This window comes from Lynx rufus, unplaced genomic scaffold (genome assembly GCF_022079265.1).
Source record: "Lynx rufus isolate CCGP_SWC_20201006 ecotype Redwood Valley unplaced genomic scaffold, mLynRuf1.p SCAF_4, whole genome shotgun sequence".
Lineage (NCBI taxonomy): Eukaryota > Metazoa > Chordata > Mammalia > Carnivora > Felidae > Lynx > Lynx rufus.
Window position 1 is genome coordinate 146,307,698 of NW_025814856.1, and position 15,222 is coordinate 146,322,919.

General features: G+C 39.2%; 1 protein-coding gene across 2 annotated transcripts in view; it reads left to right on the forward strand.

Annotated features, from left to right (window-relative positions):
• Nucleotides 1–15,222, forward strand: part of AHCYL2 (adenosylhomocysteinase like 2) — a 169,710-nt gene that overhangs the window by 142,561 nt on the left and 11,927 nt on the right. For both annotated transcript variants that reach the window (XM_047095075.1, XM_047095076.1), the window contains exons 7-12: nt 1,456–1,562; nt 2,864–2,980; nt 6,148–6,211; nt 6,698–6,786; nt 9,676–9,746; nt 13,557–13,651. In XM_047095075.1, the coding sequence (XP_046951031.1) occupies nt 1,456–1,562; nt 2,864–2,980; nt 6,148–6,211; nt 6,698–6,786; nt 9,676–9,746; nt 13,557–13,651 (543 nt within the window). The remainder of the gene's footprint in view (nt 1–1,455; nt 1,563–2,863; nt 2,981–6,147; nt 6,212–6,697; nt 6,787–9,675; nt 9,747–13,556; nt 13,652–15,222) is intronic.

The following is a 15,222-nucleotide window of genomic DNA, read 5'->3' on the forward strand; positions in this document are numbered from 1 at the left end:
AGAGTTTCCAGTTGCTCAGGCTTTTATGCCTCTGGTCTTTTATGTGGGTAGGGGTCCGAAACCCTGTTCTGAGGGTTTCTACTGGGAGAAAATGGAGCATTAACTTTTAGAATGAAGCAAATGTATTTTAATGAGAGTCTTGCCTTGGATCCCTGCTCTCAAACAAACTTTAGTTAAGTCAGAGAAACAAGATGGGGAGCAAGCCTAGAAGCACAAAAAGAGCTTAGGTGCTCGACATGAGGTGGGGGAATTTGTGTACCCAGGAGTCCAGGGTGGCACTGGGGGCGCTTGTGGTAGAGTTGATATTTGATGAGACTCCACAATGGGTGCATGCCAGTAGGGGGCAACGCAGTTCTGTGAGGACTTCACAGGGATAACGATTTGGAAAGTCCTGCTAAGCCTTTCTGACAGCTCGGGGAAGGGCTGAATGAAGTGCCACAGCCTAGGGCCTAAGAGCGTTCTAAGCTGGTCTTTCTTTAGCTTATTTATAATTCAAAAACTTTCCTCTGCCGATTAAAGCTCCAGTGGGCACGGCATTGTGTTTATCTTTAATCCCAACCTGAAATGGTGATGAGCTGTTCAGAGGCATGCTTGCACACCTACATGCTGCACAGTTCCCAAGTTATTTTTAATTTGGTTTATAAAGAGTGTGAGGTTTCGCTAGGCAAAACCCTTCCGTGCTGCCTGATATCTTGGGTAGGATAGTGCCTATGCTTTGGGAGAAGTGAAGGATTAACGAATACAGTTTTATAAGCCATTGTTCTGGGAGGGAGACTAATTATCTGGCTTTATTTAAACTAAGCTTTGACTGACTGTAATTGAAGTCCTGAATGTAACTGGTAGAAATATGCCGATATCAAGGTCAGGCTTTCTAAATATCTACAGTGCATTTAAGAACTAGTTGTCGGGGCGCATGGGTGGCTCAGTTGGTTAAGCATCCGACTTTGGCTCAGGTCATGATCTCGCGGTCCGTGAGTTTGAGCCCCGCGTCAGGCTCTGTGCTGACAGCTCAGAACCTGGAGCCTGTTTCGGATTCTGTGTCTCCGTCTCTCTCTGACCCTCCCCCGTTCATGCTGTCTCTCCCTGTCTCAAAAATAAACAAACGTTAAAAAAAAAAAATTAAAAAAAAAAAAAGAACTAGTTGTCTAGATAACCACTTCAGCTCTTAGTTCATAAGAAAATCCTCCTTGCGTTGCCGTGTATTTTGATACAGTAGATGTATTGTGTGGGAAGGTCATTTGGCTGTGAGAATTACAGTGACCTTTTACCCTTCATTGCCTTTTACTTCAGGGTAATGACTGGTCATTATATTGGTTTTAAGTTACTTTGCATAACCCTATGGGAAATTTGAAATATCTGTAAATTGGCAGAAATTGGGGTAAAAGACCCAGAGCAACACCGGAAACCCTGAGCCTTCAGCAAAATAAATGATATTGTTGATGCTTATTATTGCAGATATTGGATGATGGAGGGGATCTTACTCACTGGATTTATAAGAAGTATCCTAATATGTTCAAAAAAATCAAGGGCATAGTGGAGGAGAGTGTCACTGGAGTCCACAGGTAAGATTTGACATGGGCATACCTGGTTTTATGCAGCCTAGGTATATACTCTGATAATCACATACCTGTAGAGTACATTATGTTAAAAATTGGAGCCTGCTATGAGGTGATGAGATCTGAGTCTGAACACTTGTTTTTTTAATTAACAATGCAAATAACAAACCTAAAATTGGGAGTGGGGGACAGGTAAGGCAACAAGTGTGGTCCTCATGTTTTCTAGTCATTGTAATGCAATGACTGCTTGTCCTTTTTAGATGAATTCCTTTTTTCCATAGATGTTGATTTAACTTGCACAACGAGCCAGGAACTTCTCTAGGAACTGTGCTAGGGATCTGGCAGTGGGCAAAATAGACAAAAACCTGGGTCCTCATAGAGCTTACATTTTGACTTAGAGAACAAGGATTTAGGGTTCTGTTTCTCAAATGAGCAGTAATTTTCTGAGCAACATTGAAACCGTTTCCATTTACTGTTATTCACTCAACAAGAACGGAAAGTATGAAATGAAACTTTTAGGGAAGTGAATTCTGATTAAGCGACTGTCTCTGCTTCAATATATTGTGATCTTTTTTAACATACCAGACCTTCAGACTCTTAGAAAGGGATGAATTTTGAATAAACACCTGTTTCTAATTTTTAGTTGCTACAACTTAAAATGAAACTTCTATATAGGTATACATATTTATAGATACTTGTATTGAGATGATAAAATCGAGACTATTTGAAAGTTAAAATTGTTGCATTAGAGTAGTGGGATTAAACAGTACTTAAAGTTACTCTTTATATAACTTAAAGGGGGAAGTAAAAGTAAGCAATATATTTTTTTAATGTTTATTTCCTTATTTTGAGAGACAGCACGCGTACAAGCGTGAGCAGGGGAGGGGCAGAGAGAGGGAATCCCAAGCAGGCTCAGTGCAGAACCCAAAGCTGGGCTCCATCTCACGAACCGGAAGATCATGACCTGAGCCATGACCTGAGCCAAAATCAAGAGTCAGACGCTTAATCAACTGAGCAACCCAGGTGCCCCAATAAGCAATTTAAAATTTTACATTTTAATACTTGAAATTTAGAGGTGGGTCAAAGATTTTCCTCACATGCCTTGTGACTAAGATCTTTATTTCTAAGCTGTGTACAGACTCTAGAAAGGTAGTCTTTATTTCTCTATGTGCACCTAATGGAATGAAACTAGTGTCTCATGCTCTGATGCCTACCCAATCAACATATTTCTGTAATTTGTTACGAGACTGGCAGTAGATTGCATTATCTCACTGTTTTGTGTTCTTCTTGATGTCCCTCATCCTCAGGCTGTACCAGCTATCTAAGGCCGGGAAGCTGTGTGTTCCAGCCATGAATGTCAATGACTCTGTCACCAAACAGAAATTTGACAACCTCTACTGTTGCCGTGAATCCATTCTAGATGGGTAATGTTTTATTATCTTTGGAATGAACTTGAGTTGTTGAATTGAGGTTCTCAGTGTTTTGGTTTTGGTTATTTCTGGAAATGATTCATGTAGCACCTCTGGATCTATCACCATATAATACTTGATATTTTATAACCCAGATCTACCATTGCTATCCCCATTACAAGCACATCTATTGTACTTAAAAAGTCAAACTGGCCTCTATTTATTGGTGCAAAGTTTGTGACCCTATCAGTCCTGCAAGACAGTAACTAAAGTCCTAAACAGCTGGATATCTTTGATGATTTGGGAAAAGGTTCCTAGTGTTCCTATTTTAGGTCACATTACCAGTTTTTAAACTCCAACTAGCATGGGGCACCTGGGTGGCTGAGGCGGTTAAGTGTCTGACTTTAGCTCAGGTCATGATCTCGTGGCTCGTGAGTTAAGTCCTGCCTGAGGCTCTGTGCTGACAGCTCAGAACCTGGAGCCTGCTTCGGATTCTGTGTCTCCCTCTCTCTCTGCCCCTTCCCTGCTCATGGTCTGTCTTTCTCTCTCTCAAAAATAAACAAACTTAAAAAAGATGTAAACCCCAACTAGCATATAATTCTCTGGCCATCTGAAAAATTGTGTTGAGCAAAGAGTCCATCCCAGAAGCATTTCAAGTTTTTCAAATCTATAAGGACTGCAAATCTGACAAAATTTACTTAGATATATTCCAGATACTGTACTGTGTTCTTCCAATACCTAGTTTCTGTTTCTGCACTTGTGTCCAGATACACCTTCATCCTTGTTCAGAAGACTCAGTAATTCCCTATGTAAAACTATTAAGTTGGTTTAGAATATTGCCAAGCCAAATGGTTTCCATCATGTTTAGGTTAATGGAAAAGCTAAGAAAGGCCCTATGGGCCACATTACTAACCAGTCCGGGACCCTAGGCAGTTTGCAACACCACCGGCATTAGAACCAGAAGGACTGGCTTGGTTTGATTATTGGCTCTATCATTTAGGTCTTGGACTAGTTATTTAACCTCTCTGTGCCTAGTCCCTCATCTGTAAAATGGTGACAGTAAGATCTACATCATAGAGTTATTATGAGGATTAAAGGAGATAAGGTATGAACCTGGTGTTCAATGTTAGTTCCCTTGCCCTTCTTTCTAGAACACTGTACATTAAGTTTTAGGATTCAGTCGATCTTAGGGGAAGCTTTTTGCTTTCAGATCTTTTTGGGGAGAGGTGGGGGAGATATTCAATGCAAATTCAATTTCTTGGTAATTATTACTTCTATAGAGTCAATAGTATTATCACATAGACTGGACATTTCAGTAAATTATCAATGCATCTATCAGTTTATAGACTGTCCCTTGTTCTGGCTACGTAGAAGTGTTAATAGCTTGTATGAATAGCTTTGCACCTGATATTCCTTTGGGAAGAGAGGCAGAAAAGCTTGAGAGTAAAGCAAAGGAAGCTCATAAATATGATCTGTTGGTTTTCTTTGCTGTGATAGCCATTCCAGGACCATTCTTCTAAACCATGACTTTTGACTATGGTAGTAGCCCAGCCAGACTTACTCTCTTCACTAAACAAGAATTGCCTCTGTACCTAATTGATGTTTTTTAAATTTAATTAACTAGCTAATATGAACATACACTGTTATATTAGTTTCAGGTGTATAATATAGTGATTCAGCAATAAGTGCAGTCCTTAATCCCCATCACCTATTTCACCTATCTTCCCACCCACCTCTCCTCTGGTAGCCATCAGCTTCTTCTCTATAGTTAAGAGTCTGTTTCTTTAAAACAACAAATAAAGTAAAGTCTGGTTTTGGCTTCTCTCTTTTCCTTTGCTCATTTGTTTTGTTTCTTAAATTCTACATATAAGTGAAATCATATGGTATTTGTCTTTTCCTGACTGACTTATTTCACTTAGCACTATACTCTTTAGCTCCATTGGTATTGTTGAAAATGGTAAGATTGCATTCTTCTTTATGGCTGAATAATATTTTATATTTATTGAGTTTTACTATGGCTCGTGGAGTTGTACTAGTTCCTACGGAGTGGAGTTGTCAAATCATTAAAAAGACAGAATTCCTACTCTGCCTTTAGGGCATTTATGGACTGTTGTCTACCGGAAAGGAAAACAGATAAGTGAATAGAAAGAGTCACAAATATTTGTAGGAACTATTTCAGAATAGTCTGGTTTTAGTTGAAAACTTTCTTCTGCCTAGTGAGGGATTCCTAGAGAAAGGAGACCAGCTGAATCTAAAGAGAAACCAGAAACTGCTCCTACAAGTTCTTCCAAGAGGCTCTAAAACCAATACGGACACTATTCTAGCTTCATGGAGAATCAGAGACAAAGAAGTAGAACATGTTTGAGAAAGAAGCAGCCCCAGAAAACTATCTCATGTAGTTGGTATTGGTGTGTTCAAAGCTCTTCGCCATCTAGTTGCTGATTACCTTCTGTGTTGAATTAATGAGGGACCTATTGGCCATTCTTTTTTTTTTTTAAGTTTATTTATTTATTTTGAGAGAGACAGAGAGAGAGGCAGAGAGAGAGAGAGAGAGAGAGAGAGAGAGAGAAAATGAATGAGCGGGGGAGGGGCAGAGAGAGAATCTGAAGCAGGCTCCATGCTCAATGTGGAACCTGACGAGGGGCTTAATCTCACAACCTGGGATCTTGATCTGAGCCGAAATCAAGAGTTGGATGCTCAACTGACTGAGCCACCCAGGTGCCCCATGGCCATTCTGATACTACTAAATGTAGCACTCGTTTATCAGTGTTATCTCTTATGTTCAATAAGCTAGAATAATGTTTCCATTAAGCTAGAACTTTGTCTCCTAAATAAAAAATGTTATTTTTATTTTCTTCTATCTTTTATTTCCAAAAATTATATAATAAGTGTATATTGCTTTTTGTTTAAAAGTTACTTTGTAATCTATAGTTTCCTCCTTGCTGCACCACTCCCAAAACAAGAGGGGAAAAAAAAAAAAAAAAACCTCACATATAGATGGATCAGATAGCATGGAGTAAGAGAGTACCTGTTTTATCCACCTTTCTTTTTAATCATTAGATAGTACAGAAACCAGGCTTTCTTTCAAAATGGAACAAACAAACATGAAAACAGAGGGACCCTATCTAATCTCAAACGAGAAATGAGAGATTCTTCTGATTTAATGGTTTTTCTTCCCCCAGACTTAAAAGGACAACAGACATGATGTTTGGTGGAAAGCAGGTGGTTGTCTGTGGCTATGGAGAGGTAAAGCTTAACCTTTCGCTTATTGGATGTAGAAAATGTTATTTTGGTGAAATATACTAGACTTTTTCATTTAATGGATGTGAGAAACATCCATTCACTCACCACTCTAGATGGGAAAAATGTAACTTTAGAGGCCCTCTGGTCAAAGTACAATCGTTCTTTTTCCCTTTGCATTTTTGCCATTTTTCTTAAGTTGATTTTCTGATTTATTCCAGTGCACTGTTTGTGATGTTCTCTTAGCTTGTGTTTTGATTATAAATCGTGAGTGTGGGTGTTCTTATGTACATGCATGTGCTAAACAGGGGCTAGGAGTTTGTTTATGAACTGCATTCATTTGTTTGTTTTTTTCTTATTTTTTCCCCAAACATGAATCTATTCAGTGAAATTCCTTCTGGGGGTGGAAAATGAGGTACAGTTTACCAGAAGCTTCAAGATGTTGTTTTCTCACTGACTTTCCTTATTATGTGTCCTCTCTCCCCTCTTCAGGTGGGGAAGGGGTGCTGTGCTGCTCTAAAAGCCATGGGCTCTATTGTGTATGTAACTGAGATTGACCCCATCTGTGCTCTTCAAGCCTGGTAAGCATGCAAAAGGAAACTTGCTTTTTTCTCTGTGCCACCATCTAATGTGGGATCTTGTAACTGTCACCAAAGAATGGCCTGGTTAATGCCACATTTTATCTTAGAGGGGCCCAGATCCTGAGAGATGCTGCAGTTAAATGTGAGCTCCTCTCTTTCAAAGATCAAGGAGCTCTGCTCTGAGACAGCAGAGACTATAAGAGAAGCTAAAATTTAGAATTCCTGTGGAAATAATAAGGGGATGCCTTGAGCCAGAGAACAAGTAGTTCCTTCCTTTACCCATGTATAATTCTTCTCCCTTTTTTAAAATGTTTATTTTATTTTTGAGAGAGAGAGAGAGAGAGAGAACAAGAATGGTGGGGAGGGGCAGAGAGAGAGGGAGACCCAGAATATGAGCTCCATGCCCTGGATTGTCAGCACAGAGCCCGACGTGGGGCTTGAAGCCATGAACCACGAGATCATGACCTGAGCTGATGTTGGACGCTTAATCTACTGAGCCACCCAGGTGCCTCCGTCTCCTTTTTTTTTTTTTTTTTCAAGTAAACTCTACGCCCAGCATGGGACTTGAACTCATGACCCCAGAGCAAGAGTTGCATGCTCCACCAACTGAGCCAGACAGGCACCCCAACTCTTCTTCCTTTGAAAAAAAGGATGATCAAAAAAGAAATAAGTTGAACACTTACTATGTTCTGAAAAGAACACTTCTGTGATATCCTTCCCCTAAATGTATAACCTGAATCTCATCAGGAGGAAACATCAGACAAATCCAAATAAAATCTGCTGTCTCTGAGTGAAGGGAGTATAGGAGCTTGTACTATTCTTGTAATTCTTAAGCTTGAAATTATTGCAAAATTTAAGGTTAAAAAATTGTTCTTGTCTCATCCATAAAATGTGGCTAATGATACCTACCTCAAAGAGTTGCGAAAGTCCAGTAAAACAATTATATAATTATTACATATGATTATACATTATATAATAAATATATAATTCCATAGAGTGTTGAGCTGCTGTCACATAATAAATGCTTGCTAAATAGTAGATATTATTAAAATGGTCTCTTGCCATCCTCATCAGGACGAAAATACTACTGTCCCTGAAAACTACTGCAGAGCTCCATTGTCTGTAGCCTCCATAACCCACCCAATCTTTACCATTAATCCTCCAGAGGAAGGCACCCAGGATAGAATAAGGCATGGCATAAAGATTTTGTTATACCCATTTTCCCCTCTCTTTCTACTCCTCACACATCCTAGCCATGAACCACAAATTTCCCCGACAGAGTTGTCGGCCTTCTCTGAGCCAGGGTTCATTAACATGTTTTCATATTGATTGCGACACTGATTCAAATTATCTTATAGACATGAACTGATCACTTACTGTATAATAGGTACTGTGCTCTGTGCTTAGGATGAATAAGATGAATATATGAATGAGGCAAGTTCCCTGCTTTTAGAGGCATGCAAATAACCACTGTGAATGGAATAAGTGCTATGATGGGGGTAAACAGCATGTGCTTCTGTAGGAGCCAAGAGAGAAATATCTAACTAAATAACAAAGAGGCAGGGTAGAAAGAGATGTTAATAGAGCTGAGTCTTGAAAGTTGAGTAAGTGATTTCTTAGTCTGGAAGTAAATTCCAGACACAAGGAACATGTCACAAGGAGCATAGTCACTGAGGAAGGAGAGAACAGGGCATATTTAAGAGATGGAAATTGCAGGAGTGGTAATATCTGAGGTAGGAATCATATGTGAATATACTCATATATCTGCATAAGTTTTAGGTGTTATCCTGAGAACAGGCAATCTCACTGAAGTATTTTAAGCAAGGAAGTGACATGATCTGAATTGCATTTAGGAAAATTACTCTGCAAAATAAATGAGATATAAACCTAGAGATGATGAGGTCAGGCCAGGAGCTACTATAGGAATCCAGGTGAGAAATAATAAGACCTGAACATAAGCAAGACCAGCATATATGGAGAGGAAGGGACCAATTCAAGAGATTATAAGGAATTAAGGGAAAACAACAATTCGGGAGAAGCAGTAGGCTAGGACATTCTAGTTTATTTGGCTCATACAGTTGGCTGAACAGTAATGCTGTAGATCAAGATAGAAAATAAAAAAAGAGACAGTAGATTTTGAGAGTACAGAAAAGATAATGAGTTTTTTCAAACCCAATAAATTTGAGATTCTTATGGGACATCCAGGAGAAGCTATCTAGTAGGTCATTTGATCCATGGCTCTGAAGCTTCAGAAAGATCTAACCTAAAGGTATATTTGTGCAGATCAGCCACCAAGAGGAATCATTTGCAGCCAAGGGCAGGGTATGGACAAATACTGAAAGAATAGAGAAAAGAGTCAAGGGCAGAACTCTACAGAGTATCAACATTTAAAGATTAAGATTGAAAAGGGCTATTCAGAAAAGTAGAAGGAAAACCAGGAAAGAACAGTTTCATGGACTCCAAGGAGTATAGTTTAAAAATAGGTAAATAATGTTTAATGTAGCAAAGAAAATTAAGTAATATAAGAGTCTAAGGATTTGGGGGTGGGGGGTGTGCATCCAGGAGATCGTTGATGATCTTAGGGAGAGTAGTTTCAAAGATTCGGTGGCTAAATTGTACTTTCTAGACATTCAGATGGAGAAAGTCACGGTAACCCCTGGCTCCTTATTTTCAGGAAGAATTAAGTTGCAGTGATACAAAGGAAACTTTATTTTGTCCTGTATGAAAAAAGGAGATGGTTTGAATTTTTCACTGCTAAGAATAATCTGACTGTATCAAGAAGTGACAGTGTGGGTACCAAAGGAACTTAGTGACAGCTTTTGAAGTTCTGTGGCAAAAGGCTTCCCAACTGCTATTTTTAGGTTAATTGATCATGTTTTATTTTTACAGTATGGATGGATTTCGGCTGGTGAAATTAAACGAGGTCATCCGACAAGTGGATATTGTTATTACCTGTACAGGTATGATTTTGACATACACAATATACATTTTGGCATTTGGGAATGCTTTCATGGAACAGGTGAAAAATGACTGGAAACTGTTCTGAATAAAACTAAACTCTAAAAGCCAGATACAGGGAGAGGGGGTTAAGTGTCCAACTTCAGCTCAGGTCATGATCTTGCAGTTCAAGCGCCGTGTCGGGCTCTGTGCTGACAGCTCAGAGCCTGGAGCCTGCTTCCGATTCTGTGTCTACCTCTCTCTGCCCCTCCCCCACTTGTAATATGTCTCTCTCTCTCTCAAAAATAAATAAAACCTTTTAAAAAATTAAAAAATAAAAAAGACAAAAGCCAGATACAGGGGCATCTAGGTGGCTCAGTCAGTTAAGTGTCCAACTCTTTTTTTTTTTTTTTTTTTTTTTTTAATTTTTTTTTTCAATGTTTTTATTTATTTTTGGGACAGAGAGAGACAGAGCACGAACGGGGGAGGTGCAGAGAGAGAGGGAGACACAGAATCAGAAACAGGCTCCAGGCTCCGAGCCATCAGCCCCGAGCCTGACGCGGGGCTCGAACTCACGGACCGCGAGATCGTGACCTGGCTGAAGTCGGACGCTCAACCGACTGCGCCACCCAGGCGCCCCAAGTGTCCAACTCTTGATTTCAGCTCAGGTCTTGATCTCACATCGTGAGATCGAGCCTCTTGTTGGGCTCTGCACTGACAGCAAGGAGCCTGCTTGGGATTCTTTCTCTCCCTCTCTCTCTGCACCTCCCCTGCTCGCTTGCTCTCTCTCAAAATAAACAAATAAACGTTTAAAAAATAATAATTAAAGAAATAAAAGCCAGATACAGGTGTCTATCTGTAGAGTCAATCTTTCACATTCTTCCTACCTCTTTAGAGCTCTGACCAAAAGTATAGGTCATCTAGGTCATCCCTGGAAGAAAGTTTCTCTCCATCCCTTTTAACTGTTCTGTATCTCCATCCGTCCTCAACTACCAAGGGGATGACTAGAGATAAGTTTTATTTGGGCAGCCGGATCTTAAATTTGTACATTTGATTTTTTATTTTACCTTCAAAACTAATGTGTATTTCTCTCTAGTCTCTATAATTAAAGCAGGCCTAAAACAAAATTCAGTTAGAGAAAGTAGGAAAGACAGTTGTATTAATTCCCAAAGAGGTAGATTGGAGTTTTAGAGAGGAATATGCAGAAATGGCTAGTTTCCTTGGACTGGGATACTTACTTTCTCTTTATCATAGGACCATAAACCGCTAGAATACTGGTTTTTATTTGTAATTATATTTTAGAGGAGGAAAATCAGAATATTTAAGAATGAAAATATATTTGTACCCTCAGGGTGAGATGGGGGCAGAGAAGAGGGACCATCAGAAACTGTTCTTGCTTCATGGGGTGCCTGGGTGGCGCAGTCGGTTAAGCGTCCGACTTCAGCCAGGTCACGATCTCACGGTCTGTGAGTTCGAGCCCCGCGTCAGGCTCTGGGCTGATGGTTCGGAGCCTGGAGCCTGTTTCCGATTCTGTGTCTCCCTCTCTCTCTGCCCCTCCCCCGTTCATGCTCTGTCTCTGTCTGTCCCAAAAATAAATAAAAACGTTGAAAAAAAAATTTTTTTAAAAAAAGAAACTGTTCTTGCTTCATATCAATCCCCTCATGTCTTTTTTTTATAGCTTTATTGAGATGTGATTGACATATCATACATTTCATCCATTTAAAGTGTATAATTCAGTATTTTCTAGCAAATTCAAAGGGTTATACAACCATCACAACAATCTAATTTTTTTATTGAGATATAATTCATATACCATAAAACTTACACTTACACTGAACATACACAGTTCAGTGGTTTTTAGTGAAATTGTACAATATCTGATTCCAGAAACTTTTCATCACCCTACAAGAAACTCCACACCATTAGCAGTCAGTCCTCATTCTTTCCTCTACCTCTGCCTGGCCCTAAGCAACCACTAATTTCCCTGTTTCTATAGATTTGACTATTCTAGACATTTCATATCCATAGAATCCTACAGTATGTGGTCTTTTGTAACTGGCTTTTTTCACTTAGCATGGTGTTCTAAAGTTTCATCCATATGGTAATATGTGTTGATATTTCCTTCCTTTTTCTTGCTGAATTATATTTCATTTTAAGGATATACCACACTTTATTTATTGGTTGATGGACACTTGGGATGTTTTTGCTTTTTAGCTGTTTTGAATAATGTTGCTACTATGAGCATTGTGCATAGTGTTTTTCTGTTAACATGTTTTCTGTCCTTATGAATATATATACCTGCCTACATATACCTTGGGATTGCTGGAATCTTTTGAGGAATTGCACTTTTTAATATTTTGAGGAATTGCAAGCTTTTCCAAATAGACAGCACCATTTTACAATCCAGCAAGAATGTGTGGGGGTTACGATTTCTCAACATCCTTGCCAATGCTATTATTGTCTATTGCTTTTATTATAGCTATCCTAGTGGGTGTGAAATGGTGTTTCGCTGTGGTTTTGGTTTTTAAAGATTTTTATTTCCAAGTAATCTCTACTCCCAATATGGTGCCCCAACTCACAATACCAAGATCAAGAGTCACACGCTCCACTGACTGAACCAGCTAGGAGCCCCTCATTGTGGTTTTGAGTTGCATTTCCCTAGTGACTAATAATGTTGAACATTTTTTTTTAATGTTTTATTTATTTTTGAGAGAGAGACAGAGCATGAGCAAGGGAGGGGCAGAGAGAGAGGGAGACATAGAAGCAGGCTCCAGGCTCTGAGCTGTCAGCACAGAGCCCAATGTGGGGCTCAAACTCACAAACTGTGAAATCACGATCTGAGCCAAAGTTGGACACTTAACCAACTAAGCCACCCAGGTGCCCCAATGTTGAACATCTTTTCATGTATGCATTAGCACATCTTCTTTTGTACTTCTGCTTTTGAGAAATGTCTACTCCGGTCCTTTGCTCATTTAAAAATATTTTTTTAATTATGTTTATTTATTTATTTATTTAATTTTTTTTGAGAGAGAGAGAAAGCATGCCAGAGAGGGGCAGAGAGAGGAGAGAGAAATCCCAAGCAAGCTCCACACTGTCAGCACAGAGCCCAGTGCAGGGCTTGAACTCACACACTGTGAGATCATGACCTGAGCAGAAATCAGCAGTTGGACACTTAACTGACTGAGCCACCCAGGCACCTCCCTTTGCTCATTTTTAAATTGGGTTATTTGTCTTTTAAGTAAGGAGTTGTAAGGGTTCTTTATAAATTTTGGATACAAATCTCTTATCAGTTATATGATTTGTAAATATTTTGTTCCATTTATTTGTTTGTAAATAAATATCCCAATATATGGGTTGTCTTTTCATTTTCTTGGTGGGGTTGTTTGCAGCACAAGTTTATTTTTTCTTTGGTTGCCTCTGCTTTAGGGGTTATAGCTAGGAAAACCATTGCCTAACCCAAGTTCACAAAGATGTATTCTTATGTTCTGCTAAGAGTTTTTTTTAATGTTTATGTATTTATTTTGAGAGAGAGAGGAGAGAGCTCACGCGCATGTATCAGCAGAGGGAGGGCAGGGAGGAAGATAGAGAATCCCAGGCAAGCTCCGTGCTATTGGTGCAGAGCCTGATGTGGGGCTCAATCTCACAAACTGTGAGATCATGACCTGAGATGAAATCAAGAGTCAGACGCTTAATCAACTGAGCCACCCAGGCGCTCCCTGCTAAGAGTTTTATAGTTTTAGCTGTTGTGTTTGGTCAGGTGAAATTTCACATATGGTGTGAGGTAGGGGTCCAACTTTATTTCTTTTCATGTGGATCTCTCTTCTGTTTTTAAGGTAACAAGAATGTGGTAACCAGAGAGCACTTGGACCGTATGAAGAATAGCTGCATCGTTTGTAACATGGGACATTCCAACACAGAGATTGATGTGGTAAGATTAAGTAACTCATTATTGAGGCCTTTTTTTTCCTCTCCTTCCCAAGAAACATAAACAGGAAGAAGAAAGGGAAGAGTCACCAGCCATCCTAAACATGACTGTCCTAGCAGAGCTGTCCACAGTCTGTTCACTTACTAGCCCTGTGACCTATGCTTGTGGATACTATAAAGCTTCTTCATCTCAATCATTTCAAATGATTATTTTCTTCCACCCCAGCTTGATACCTACTTACACTGTAAGCCATTTTGGTTCTCTAATTTGATTATATTCACCCTCAAATTATCCAATCCAACATAACACTTGGTCCTACTAAGTTGCCCAAGTAATAGTTAATAGAAGTGTTATTTATTTCTTTTCAGACTTACCAAAGTATCTCTCAGTGTGACTTTCACTCTGGTTTTAAATTTTTATGGCATTTTTCTGGCACAACTGTATTTCTCTCTGGGTAAATGGCTCAAGCAAAGCATGCTTTCATCTCCCCTGAGGGCTGCTCTGATTGAGCTCCAGCATTGCCAGGTAAGGATCAGTTGATATGAGAGCCTGTTGGATAATATCTATTTTAAATGATTTCTCTTTTTAACTTGTGCTCTATTCTTCTGTTATTAAAAATAGCTGGAAATACTGAAGCCTATTTCTGCCCTTAAGGTTTCTGAGTGGCATGGCTCCATTACTCTGTTTTATCATCATAATATTTTGCTCATAAAGAGTCATTTCTTTTTTTCTTTTTTTTTTTTTAACGTTTATTTATTATTGAGAGACAGAGAGAGACAGAGCATGAGCAGGAGAGGGGCAGAGAGAGGGAAGACACTGACCCGAGCTGTCAGTATGGAGCCCGATGCGGGGCTCAAACCCACAAACTGTGAGATTATGACCTGAGCTGAAGTCGGACGCTTAACCGACTGAGCCACCCAGGTGCCCCAAAAGAGTCATTTCTTTTTTCAATATTGAAATTTAAATATTGAATGGGTTTTTTTCTTTTGTTAAGTTTCACTTATATGCCATACTCCCTTTTACTAAATAGTCAAAGATATTAATATTTCTAAAACTGTCTAGCACATGATTGTCCTTTTCTGGATTAACCTGCTTATAGAGCCCCCAGATGGGAAAAGGCTTAAGGGAAGTAGTCATGCTCTGAACTCTAAAAAGAAATCTTCTGAGTAAGGGAAGGGGGAAGGAATTTTCTCTCCTAAACACTCAAGTGCTTAAATAAAAACAATTCCAAATGCAATCATATAATTTTTACATTTTTACTTAATCTTATTTCATCCTCTTGACAATCCCACAAGGCATTATTCTAATCCCTGATTTTCATTTGGGAAACTAAGAACTTAAGTCCATTGTTGTCATATACATTGATTCAAAAATTAAATTGGAGCCCAAAATTCAGGTTTTTTTTATTCTAGTCCAGTTTTTGTTTTATTTTGTTTTGTTTTCCTGTACGTTGTATGTAGTATTACCTCCTCATGATTTCTAGGTTAACTTCAAATTGTGATGGTAATCCCTCTTCTAAAGGCAATCCGGACATAAGTAATCTTGCAGGATAAACGCCAAGAAACTCTACCTTC